Source organism: Montipora capricornis, chromosome 3, assembly GCF_036669925.1.
Source record: "Montipora capricornis isolate CH-2021 chromosome 3, ASM3666992v2, whole genome shotgun sequence".
In the NCBI taxonomy this organism is placed as follows: Eukaryota; Metazoa; Cnidaria; class Anthozoa; order Scleractinia; family Acroporidae; genus Montipora; species Montipora capricornis.
This window is the reverse complement of record NC_090885.1, coordinates 6,626,778-6,639,277: the sequence shown is the minus strand read 5'-3', so window position 1 is coordinate 6,639,277 and position 12,500 is coordinate 6,626,778. Positions and strand designations below refer to the sequence as shown.

Genomic DNA, 12,500 nt, shown 5'->3' with positions numbered 1-12,500 from the left:
CATAGGATAACACACTCCTTCGGGAGATCATCAACCCAAGCTGTCCTAGTTCTAGGTACATTATGCGGGCTCCATTTTCCCTTGAATGATCCCTTCCAGTAGTGCACCTTCACACTGTCTGCAGTCACTTCAAGCACTTTTCCCAGCACTGGCACTTTGTCACAATTTGACAGATTCACTGCCACAAATGTTCCAACCTCAGTGTTTTCAAGACAATCATCTTTGGTAACAACTGGATTTTCGCGGGCACGTGGAGGTCTATATCGCCCAGTGTAGATCTGTGATGAGAAAAAAAACCTGGTGTATAATCACTTGTTATGTACATGTATATGTATTTAGACGTGAAATTACACTAGATTACTGTTAAACTTTACCTGTTGGGTTTCTTCAGTTTCTTTTTCATGGAGGGCTATAAGATGACCAGGAACAGCCACATCTTGAATTGCTGGCCTCACTTTGCCACAATTTTGTAGTATATCCAAAGGCCATTCCCATTCTGTTCGAAGTTGCAAAAGTTTATCGATATTTTGAACCCACTGTGACCATGCTTCAAATACTCCTTTGGGATAGTTGTCCTGGAACTTTCTGAGGTCTCTTGTGAAAGCATCAGCATCAATCTTATTCAGTGATGGCTGGATAAGATTTGGTTTACTTGTTGGCATACTCTTTAATGAAAGAAAACACAGAATAATAGCTGGGATGCATTGAGGTCCAGTAAAAACTATGGTACTTCTTATAGAATAGGTTTTTTAAAAAAATCCTTCGACCCTAATCCTAACACTAAGGAAAGAGCAAACTATCAGTGCTTAGAGTACATTGCCTGTAAATGTTAAGAAAAAAGTTACCTACTGTACAGTAGTTGGAAAAAATTACTGGGTAAAAATAAAATAAGCTGAGATGGGACAATTACATGTGTCTACAAGATATGCCTTTGGAAATCTCACTTTCGGATGTTATAATATTTGTATTTAAAAAGTAAACTTAGTTTTGGTGATACTTAATTCATTTACAGTAAAAAAAAATTGTGACAACAATGTTTTACTACAACATATATGTATGAACTCACATAGGAACACTTTCAATTTACAGAATCACATCTTTAGAAGCTGCTGTGGTCCTTCCCATTTCATGTCAGAATAATTCCTATAAAACATCACACTGCTTCCCTCTTCATTTCTCACAAATTTGAAACACTTTGGATGAGTATGAGAGTGAAGTTCATTTGCATGGGGTGAGAACCATTCTTTGACGTCGAAAACAATGTCAAGTAGAAATGGGAAGGCCTTGATTGTTGTCAGGCAGCTCTCCATAGCTCTTAGCAGGTCTGGAAAACAAAGAAACAACATGCTTAAACTTGGTGAGTTGACTTTTATAGTACATGTACAGACAATAATGAACTTACTTGGGCCTATGAAAATTTTACAAATAATAACAATGAGACTCATGTGGCCAAAGTTACTGAACAGCTGTATTCAACCAAGCCTAAGCATGCTTGAAATTAAATCATTCAGTGTTACTAAGAACAACAACAAACGTCAAATCACAACAGTTTTCATTTTCACTTGAAATTCTGGTACCTTGTTACGAGGCCCTCCTCGGTCATTTTCTCTCCATGCAAGCTCATGCAACATTTTTGTATACTGAAATAAACTTCCAGTTAAAACATCTGTCTCTTACATGTACCTTCTATAGTCTAAACATCTGTCTGTGCCAAGTACTTTGAAAAAACACCAAAGAAGGCATCAATGTCCTCATGGGTATGACCAACAGGAAGAAAGTTGAGATGTATCTTAAAGCATACATGTACAGTGTTTATGTAAATAAAGTATAATGTGAGCAAGACAGCAAATAAATGTGATACTGAGTTTAAATGTATAATTTGCACAGGACCTCTAAAGACATAATTCAGTTATTGCTACTAAATAATACAAGTACTTTCACTTGTACATTGCAATTCCTAAAGGACTTGAAGGAAGGGACCACATACAGTAATTGCACGATACACATGGACATTCCAGGCCCCAGTTGTTCAAAAGGTGGATAACGCTATCCATTGTACGAACAACTAGGGCCAGATACACAAAGGTATTTACCTTCTCAAAAATGCCCACCTCCACCAGATAAGTAAGAAGCCAAAGAATGAACTGGTTCTTGTTCTCTTCAACACAGTTGTCTAACTGAAGATAGAACACTGGTGGAATTTGGTACCTTTCACACCGTTTTGCCAACATGGTTAGTAAAGCAGATGCAGTTAAGTTTGGGTCATGTGACCACTGATAGTAGTCAAATGACCAAACACATCTTTCCCGTGGGATGATTGGCCACTGTGAAAAATTGCACCCACAAGATGAGTGCCCACTGTTGCCAGGTTACATGTCGCCTTTGTCTTCCTGCGTACACCTGGGATGCATGTTCTCTTTGGATCCATAGGAAGGTTACAGTCGGGCTTTGTACCGATGCAGGTAATACTTCCTCCTCTCTCTCCTACAAAAGGTTAAATGAACACAAACATGTAGGTCTTTAACTCCTTTTTTCACAGAATGAAAGCTTGAGAGCATGCCAATAAATCATTTGGAAAAATTCAAGAAAAATCTGAGGCATTCCCGATCGACACGCAACTTTGCTAGTAACAAGATATCATAATGGCAATTAGCCAATCACCGGCTAGTTTTTATCAGAATCAGTTGAAATGACATCATTCTCTGATTTGCCGAAGATCACCTTCGAGCAAGATGTAAATGGCTTCCACGCAAGAGGGTGAAAAACAAGGAATTTTAGTCAAAATCATGAAAAAAAATTACAAAGGGGGCTTCTTAAGAGCCTAGCGAAAGCATCTGGGTGGTTTTTATGGCAATTATGAAGGATGTTCTTGTCAAATTTATAAAGGTTAACATCTCAGTTGTTGTGCTTTGAAATCCATATTTTAGTATTAACGTGGCATGATCAAACCTTCACTCGGAAACATGTTTTCCACTCTCAAAATTACCTCCAGAACCTACATTTTACATAGAATAAACTTTAAGAATGATATTCTCGTTTTCTGAGAGGATACTTTGGAATTAACTCTGGATGCCAGAGGTTTTTTCTTTCTTAGATCGACGGAATAGCGAGTTGCAAGGCAGTGAGAAAACCCTCTGGTACAGGCCGTTGAGAACCTCACTTCTATGTCCCGTTTGATTGACATCAAAAAAACTCAGTAAATTGATAAGTGACATAACCTACCAATCAGCTTCTTTGGTTCCCACGTTACAACTGTCTTATTTACTTGAATGTCAAATTAAAAAATTCAATGTACCATATAAAACTTCGATGTCGAATACGAAAATGAAAACTCAAATTTGAAATTTGGATGTCAAATTCCGAAGTTCAATTTTGCCAAACATATACAAAAAACAAAAAATTGTAGAACCTACTGAACTTTTTGTGCGTTCAAAGCCTGGATTTCCGGCACTTTGCAGCGTTTTGATTATGGCCACAGTGCAGGGCACGCGAAATCAGGTTGACAGCAATTGAAGACCTGTTTGAACCAATCAGAGTACTCATTAGAACTGACAAGTTCTGGGAACCAATTGAATTGGTAGGGTCAAAAACGGCATTCCATTGGACCGGCCTTCTTAAACAACTCAACGGCCCGAATCAGAGGTTTTTCCTTGCCTATTCCGTCGCTCTGAGAGAGAAAAACCTCTGGCAGCCAGGGTATTTGCAATTCGGAGTAATTTTGTGAAAACAATAATTTTGACATCTGACATCGATCCTCGCAGATCGGCCGATTTCCCTGAAATTTGAACCAATGATTGCTAACGAATGGAGAAAGAATTAGAAGTTTCAATTCAATGGAAAGACCAAAGGATTTCGTCCACGAGTAATTATTTAGAGTGAGAAATCAGCTCCCTATAACTCAGTCTAGGAGTAAAAGGATTAAGATGCTTTAAGGGAACTGATACAGTCAGGTGCCTTTAGGCCCGAGGCGATGCACTATAATCTAAGATTACTGATAGTTTTAGCAATGGTTGCAGCAGATTTTATATTTGTTACTTCCTTTACAGTCTTGTCACTTACCAAACCAATTCCATGTGTTCATTCAACAGTTTGTCAATTTCTTGTCTGGCTTTCTGGCTCTTTGTACCAGGTGCAGTCTGTACATTTCGTAAACCTGTTTTCCTGTTTTGGTTACAAAAAAATAAGGAAACACATGGTAAGATTTTACAATAATGCCAAAGAACTTACATTCCCTGTGACAGTGTCATAGCATAAAATGCAAGTTGCGATGACTTGAAAGTTTTGGTTCATTTTCAATGTATATGTGTAAACAAAAGCCACACTTAAGAAATTTCAAGGACTAGACATTGCTTCCTTGAAAAACATGTAAAATGTATGTGTAACTCGTGTTAACACCTCACTTCATAGCTTATAAGCCCTGGTTATATTCCCATTTATTTAGGGCCAAAAAGTACTTTGAAATTTTATAAGCTGGGCTGGCACTGCTTTTATCCTGGTTACTATCCAAACCCCAGTCCCCACCTGTCAAATTCCCCAGTCAAAAGCCCATTGTCACATGTAATAATTGTAATAGGAACAAAAGGCCTTTGAAATTGTGGCAGCCAAGATTTGATGGTACTTTGATTTGATGGAACTCTTTTTATTCGAAAATGACATTCTCAGGAAGTGGGGGGCTTAGTTAAATGACTAAGGTGTTTTAACCAAGACTGGAGAGGGTCGGGGGTAATTAAAAGTTTTTAGGAAGTTTTCAGATGCTTCCGACAGAATTACATCGGGGATAATACTTACCTGAAATTTCAAGCAATGTGTACTTTTATGTCCACTGAACATGATGCGCTGATTGCGGATGGTCAAGCTGTCCCATCAGTGAAACCCCAGCATTGATTGAGTGGTGCCCCTTTATTGTTTATGATTCTGGAGAAAAGCTCAGGATCTAACCACACCAGATCTAACGAATTGAGTAGGTGTTTGAACCGGTCATAGAGGTCATCCATTATCTAGAAATGCAAATATTGATTTAGTCAATTTATTGCACATGTTATTTGTCTTAAATTGCAAAGTAACTAAATATTACGTAAAAGTATACCGTGTTAAATGTTAGACTGAACTCAGATCCAGACCGTCCGAAAAAGGGTACCAGATCGCACCATCTGGCTGGGTAGACCAATCTCCTGAGTAAGATCATTAAGACCTCCATCCCAGTTGCGTGTGTTCGCTGAACGCACATGTAATACTCTGGGATTTCCAATGCAGTCAGGAGGCGCTGCATGTCGGGTTTTTGAAACCTGCCATTGAAGTTAATGTTTTTCATTTGTAGTTCAACTAAAGCCTATCGTGTCAAAAACAAAAAAAAAAAACAAGAAAACCAGGAAACCAACCTAAACATCGTCTCGCACTGAATTTTAGTCAAGTCTTCCAAATTGAGCCGTATATAGTCGGGTTTGCTAGTTTCAGGGAACATGGCATCGACTAGAAGAAGATCGAGGTCGTCTTCATCGCTCGAATCATCTGAAGAACTGCTGTAAAAGGCCAGTGCTACAGTAAGGATGTCCTCAAAATCACATCTTAAAAATGGAGAATGAAAAATTTATTTATTTTTTGTAGATAAGTGATCGTTTGAGAACTCAAAAAAATCCTGAAAACGCATCAGCTTAGAAAAACTATCCTTGCAGCAGCCGCCATTTTTTGGAACTTCCGATAATTCACTTGTTTTCCACGTGAATTTGCTTGAGGTTGGGGGGGTGTAGCTAAAGCGGTAGAGGCCGTAAACGTCAAACGCCAAACTCTTAACATGAAACTGCCGTTCCTGGTTTGCCATTAATGCGAAAACCCTGGTGCTAAATGTCTGTAATGATTGTTTTTGTCAGTCGGCTTTGGACTGTCAACAGTGTCAAATGTCACAACTTTTATTGATTTCTGGCCCAATGCAAATGAGTGCATAAAGTTAGACCAGCCACACTACACAATATTACACATGCTCTTCGTGTCGAGTAGAGGTGTTGGAATTTCAAAATGAGACCTATCAAAGAGAAATTGTGGACTGTTTTAACAACTGAGAGACGTCAAGTTAAAGTTTTTATGAACGGTGTTCCCTTAAGTGGTAAGAGTAGAGAAAGCTATGGGATTTTGCTGGAAGTATGTTGTACTACTCAGTCAGGAAAAGGGATGATCCAGGTACGTGTAGTATTTCGTTTTAGGACGTTTATTTGACAGAACTGACAGGCCAAACCATACAACGCCCTCAAATTAACACACTTCTAGGATGATATATACCTCTCCAGATCGAGGAATGCGAGGGATTATCATGAAAGTGTTCCTTCAAATTGTTGCATCTTCTTGGAAAATTGACGTGTCTGGCTTGCCAGTTCTAACACAAGCGCACAAATTCAGTTCCGCAGTACAGAGCTCTCAAGTCGGTATTCCTCAAGTCTTAAAATTTAAAGCGTGAGATGCTTGCTGGAGATTGCGCCGAAGGCGAAAGTGTCCTGTGTTTTTCTCTGTGCCAGCGCAAAACAATTCTAGGGGGCTCTGGGGGCATGCTCCACCAGAATTTTTTTGAAATTTGCACTTCTCAGATCGCTGGAAATTCACCGTCGAGTCTGCCATTTTGTTTCTTTCATGCTGCTTGCTAAGAGAGCCCATGTTATTATGGTCAACCTGAGCTAACATATCGACCTATAATTCATATGAATGTCAGACAATTCGCCCCTCGGACAATTCGCCCCAGACAATTCACCCCCAATATCTGGACAATTTGTCTGGACTTATTTACATACTTCTGCCTTCTGTTTGTTAAATATACGTTCTTTTAACTGGTAGAGTCCTAAGTTAAATGCATAGCATGTCAATAATAATCGCATTGTGACAAAATAACATGTTATCTGCAGTAATTTTGTCCATCCCTTTCACTGTTGTCATTCAACGAACTGGAAAATTACATTGCATTGACTGTCGACTGTAGGTCTTTGTTTACATGATCGACGATCAATCGCATTTGCAAAATATCGTGGTTTTGATCAAGTTGACCTGTCATTTTCTCTCAAGAAAAATGTGTGACAAAATACCGTCTTATCTGCAGTAATTTGTCGATCTGTTTCACCGTTTTAATTACACGAACGGGAAAATTACATTGGATTGACTGAAGCTAAGGCTGTCGTTTACGCGATCGATTAACGATCGATGGATTGCATTTTCAAATAGCACGGTTTCGATCAAAGTTGAGCTTTTATTTTCTTGCTAGAATTGTATTGTGACAAAACACTATCTTATCTGTTGTGGTTTTGTCGTTTTCTTCTTTGGGGACGAATTGTCCTGAAATTGGGGGGGGGGGGGGATTGTCTGGGGCGAATTGTCCGAGGGGCGAATTGTCCAGACACCATTCATATATTAGCGAGTGAACGTCCTCAAGAAACAAGAAAATTGGTCGCACACGAACAGATTGAACATTGGCCGAAGTTCAGTACCAGTGACGGAGAGGATTGGGAATTCATGAGCACTTCTGGAACTAGCTTAAAAGGTAGACTTACCTTCGAGAAAAGTGCCAATGCATGAGAAATGGTCTTGTCGGCGTGAGAGCATGAGATTGCATCGAAATGCGTGAGAGAGACTTGAGAGCTCTGACAAGGCTCTAGTTAGTTGTTTCACCAGTTGGTAATGCCTAAATCTCGTTTCACTCAAGCATCTCGGTCAGTGTAAAACGCAGACAGCGGACTGCAGACCGGGGGTAAAATGCAGACCGAGGTTATAATTTAACTGTTGAAAAAGCCCAAACCCTTTAGAAATGCTAAGAGTTAAGCCTAAATATTGTTTTAGGCCTTTCTAAGGGGGTTTGGGCTTTTTCAACAGTTACGTTATAACCTCAGTCTGCATTTTACCCCTGGTCTGCAGTCTGCATTTTACACTGACTGCAAACATCTGGATAGTTCATCTTAATGAATATAAAGCTTTGTGTAACATTTCAATACTCTGAATACAGTCCGGTTTTCAGAAGTTCGCTGAGAATATCTTTGCACACGCCTAAAATAAGAACCAAGAATCAACTACAAATTAAAGTTACTGTAAGTGTTTAATCTTTAAGGAATAGCGAACTGAACATTACAGAACTGACCAAAATAAAATACTCAAAAACGACGGGACATTAAACAACGATTTCCCAGTGCCTAATTTCAACCAAATGTACCCCACGAGCAGTGGACGGTCTTTAGTTATTAACTGGAGTTTGCTTGTGTCCTGATCATCATAACCTAGATGAAAATAATAATTGAGAAAAGACAAAGGGTTCCAATGGGCTATATCATTGTTTCAGGTGTGGCCAGGGCACAATTTGTTACTACCTTAATTTTTTTAGTTGTTGGATTTAATCTTATCAGTACATGTGTTACTTTAATGGCTGACATTTAGACAAGATGGTTCAAGTCATAAGAAAAGAAAGGTGGCAATACTTCCCTCAAGATATTATGATCGTTTTCATTCAAGTCCACCATTCAATGAGTGTGCCAGTGAAGATGCTGACCACTTGGCAGAGGAGCTTTCAAAAGCTCTTAATGTACATAAGGAATCTTCAAGCCCTCAGAGAAGTCAGTTATTCCACCCAGAGGAATCTGTCTTGGCTGTCAACAGTGCAGAGAAAAGCAAAGAACACCACAATGACAGTCAAACTTTTCTGAGTCATGATACTGTAACTCCTGTTGGCACAAATCAACCTCAACGCCACAAGAAACGACTGTCATTTACCCCAGAGGATCAGGTACCGGCCAAAAAAAGCAAGAAAGATACATGTAGCAGCTTAATGCAGTCATGTGATGATTGTCTTGTTAGTCGTAAGAGAAATAGCCCCTATGCATGATGACAGCTGACTAGCTAATTGCACCACCAAGCTGTGAATTCGAAAATCAAACTTGTAAATTTTGGCATGAGATAAATCCCAAAGGAGCTAACTTGAAAAGAAAACCCATGTGCGAACAGTATTGCATATAATCCAAATGATGTAAATAATTTTGTGCAAACGAGGCTTGGTGGTGAAATAAGCTAGTCAGACGTCATCACACATAAAGGCCCATTATCCAAAATTATACAATTTGTTATAAAAACTGTGATAGAATGTACACTATTTTTGAACATAAAAAAATGAAGTAAAAAGTTAAAGGTGTCAGTTTGATGCTACCCTTACATCTTTCATTAAGTCACAAAAAGGAGAATGAAACAGGCTCATAAATGCTAAAAGGAACTATGAATAGACCTGGCCTCATTTTTTTGAAAAGTGGGAAGCGCTATCCACTGGATAAATCACTATCCACTAAGTAACTCAATTGGTTTGCTAGTGTTTATGCACTGGATAGTGATTTATCCGCTGGATAGCATTATCCACCTTTTCAACATCTGAGGCCATTACAGTAAATTACAATTACAAGTTATACGAGAAGTTAAGTACAAATAGAATTTGCTTTTAAATTAACGGTTTTAAGAAAGCTTGATTTTCTGAACTCTTTGACGCCTACACCAGCCTAAAACCGGCCAGACTTAGTATTTTACTCTGTCTAACGCCAATCTGAGAGTATTTTACTATGTCGAACGCTACACGATTTTACTTGTCCATGGGGAAACCCCAGGAGTCAATGGCTTAATCACTCGCTTAAAAGACTGCATCCCATTAAATGATTAACATTTAAAGATCATGTTTAGAAAATTTATGTGTTTGTATTCTAAATCAAAATATGATGTTAACTTAATGAGTGCATTGATTGGTTTGGAGTTAATGGAATGATTGGAATATAACTTTGCTATGATGAAGTTCGTAGATGTTCCATTAACTATTACAATGTAGATACATGTACAATATGTAATTACCTTGTGATTCTGTTGGAGAACTGTGAAACTGAACTGGTCACTCAATTTGTGTATTCTCTGGGATAAGTCTTTGTTCTTTCAGTAAACTGGGTTACATTAATACATATTTTGCCGCAATGCTCAGGAAGTGAAATGTTCAATTGATTTCTTTTTCGCCTTTGAGGTGCTTGATTTTGTAGTTTAATACAGTACTTACTGGTTTAGTTTTCATTACAGCCTCATCCCATTTCATCAACATTGATAAACTTGAACTTCCATCAAAAGTAAGGCAGTTTAGGAGAGTTAATGAAAGTTTTTTTTAACAGTTTGGAGGCAGAAATGGAGAGAAACCCAGCAGGAAGCTATGCAGCCCTCTTTGTGGTAGCAAAAGGGTTATCAAGTAAGATTGAGTGGAAGGAAGAGGAAAAGAACAAGCACAGCTATGAAGTCCTTGGTGGAACCCATCTTTCCTTGGCTACAAGGCTTCATGAAAAGTACCCAGAGAACCCACACTTTGCAGGGAGAATGTCTAGCATTTATGTTGGACTTTTTGATGAACAAGCAGTTTATCTAGGTGGCATGCATCAGCATTCATCCATGTTTCAGCATGAAGTTACTTATAGGGAAGAGGTTTGTCAAAATGCTTTTCCCTGAATGTATTTTATCAACATTCCAATGGTGTTTGTCATCTTCCCCTAAAAAGAAATTGAGTTCATTGAGGCATGCATATGTCATCATCTGGGTTCTTGTTTTGCACGTAACTTGTGTGTTTTGCAAATTATGCAACTTTTTTGGAGTGTTTAACATGTTTAACATGAAACTTGAATGTATTCAATTGTTTGATTACTAACATTGGCCATGGCGGGACCTCACGATGAATGATGAACTGTGCATCGCTTATTATTTGTTTACTTTCTTGTTCCTAAATTACACCTCAAGTGTTGCTAAAATAAATGATGCTCTTGTTAATGGAATTGAGATTTAGTTCTGTGTTTTTTGGTTTGTTTTGTTTGTTTGTTTTTTTTTGCTGTGGAGATTTGGATCATTTATCAACTAGGGCCAACATTTCCTACAGCGTAGGGCTTCCTCAAGTCGTTTTCAGATGTGATTGATGGAGCTTTGAAAGCCCATCCATTTTGATTGATGAATCAATGGGCATAACAGTTTCAAAGAAGTAATATTGATCATTTTATTTTAAATACATATTCCAGGGGAGGGACTTTATTTTGTGCAATTTCGAAATCTGGGTACTGCAGCAGCAATTAAGAGACAATAGAGCGGATATTAATTCTTGAATATTAATTAGCTGGACCTCCAAAATTTTGCAATGGACCCCCAATTTTGGTGGTTTTTTTTTCTTTTTTTTTGGAAACCTGGATACATCTCTGGCAAAATTATACCTGACTGGCCATGGAATACCTTAGATATCAAGTTAAAAACAGTTTTTTATAATATTGTGACTTAAAGGTTGGGAGGTGCCGTAGGTAGTTGTTTGGTGACAGGGATCTTACTGGAGAACCACCAGACCCAAGGCCATCATGGAGAGATGATTGTTCCCTTGTACTGGGCAAAGAGGTGACTTCTCTTTTCTCTAGCTTAAAATATCCAGTCTGTTGCTTAAAAAAAGACCCAAGTACTGTACAGCGAGGCACAGTGGTTGATTCCAAATAATTAGTTTGTAATATTGAAAATAGCTAGTTGGAAAGAAAGATTGAGAACACATGAACCCAAATATTCACAGTAGATTCATAAATGCCAGAGCTAACGAAGAGGAAATTTTGATTGGTCAATAAGTTGAGGATTGCCTGGAGTGCCAAACTGATTGGTAAATTAAATGTAAAAAGGCTTCAATTCCGTTTACATTAATAATTTGGTTGCATTTTTTAATTTTGACATCGTAGAAAAAGAGCCTTAGTGAAATTTTTGCAATGGCCAAGGTAAGCAAAGCTGTCTGGAAGGAGTTTCAGGAAGTTAATAGCTTGTTTGAGATGGGGAGGCTGAAGGAGCAGAAAGTCAGCAGTAGAGAAATTGTGTGCGGTGCTGTGAGCCTGAAGCAGTGGCACATGAAGCCACTATGTAGCCTGACTGATGAACAGAGGCTTCCGTTGTTGTTGAAGGTAAGATGCTGCGGGAAAAAAAATGAAAACTTAATAAAGACAGTCTGGACAGTACACGTACATTACCTTTTTTGTAATACTCAGTAATTTTCATTGTATTGTAGTTCTTAAGGTTACAGTTGCCTTTTTCCAAAAACCCTTTACTTTAACTCACAATATTTTTAATCCAGAAGGCTATGTTTTGAATACCTTTAGAAGCAAATAACTATACAACTTAGATTAATGTACTGTAACTACGGTAATTGCGAGGGTAATGTCTTATGCAGCAGGAGCCTGACCACGTTGCAAAACTATTATCAAATGAATTCAATGCAACTTTCTTTTGGGATTAAAGCATTTTGTTCTTTTTTTTTTTTTGTCTTCTAGCTAAAGGAGAAAAAAATTAGTTTGAGAGAAATGAAAGAAGAATCTTATAAATTGAAAGCACTTTCTCAAGTTCGAGAAGCTATTGTAAAAATTTTCAAGTTAAATAGCTGGCAGGAGGCTGAGACTCAATTTGGTGCCAGTGTTCATCCTGAAAGGCTGTTACGATTTAAAGGTATGTAGCCATCATTATGT

The 12,500-nt window shown here is 38.3% G+C and overlaps 1 protein-coding gene and 1 long non-coding RNA gene across 2 annotated transcripts in view; both read left to right on the top strand.

The window, feature by feature from the left end:
• LOC138041084 (uncharacterized) overlaps positions 1-10,225 on the top strand; it is a 60,532-nt gene extending 50,307 nt beyond the window's left edge. The window contains exon 2 of the mRNA XM_068886852.1: positions 10,152-10,225. Coding sequence (XP_068742953.1) covers positions 10,152-10,210 — 59 coding nt within the window. The 3' untranslated portion in view covers positions 10,211-10,225. The remainder of the gene's footprint in view (positions 1-10,151) is intronic.
• Positions 10,226-11,324: 1,099 nt separating this feature from the next.
• Positions 11,325-12,345, top strand: LOC138041675 (uncharacterized). Its single transcript, XR_011130871.1, has 3 exons — positions 11,325-11,400; positions 11,727-11,942; positions 12,309-12,345. It is a non-coding gene; the product is annotated as an uncharacterized lncRNA (long non-coding RNA).
• Positions 12,346-12,500: the final 155 nt, after the last annotated feature.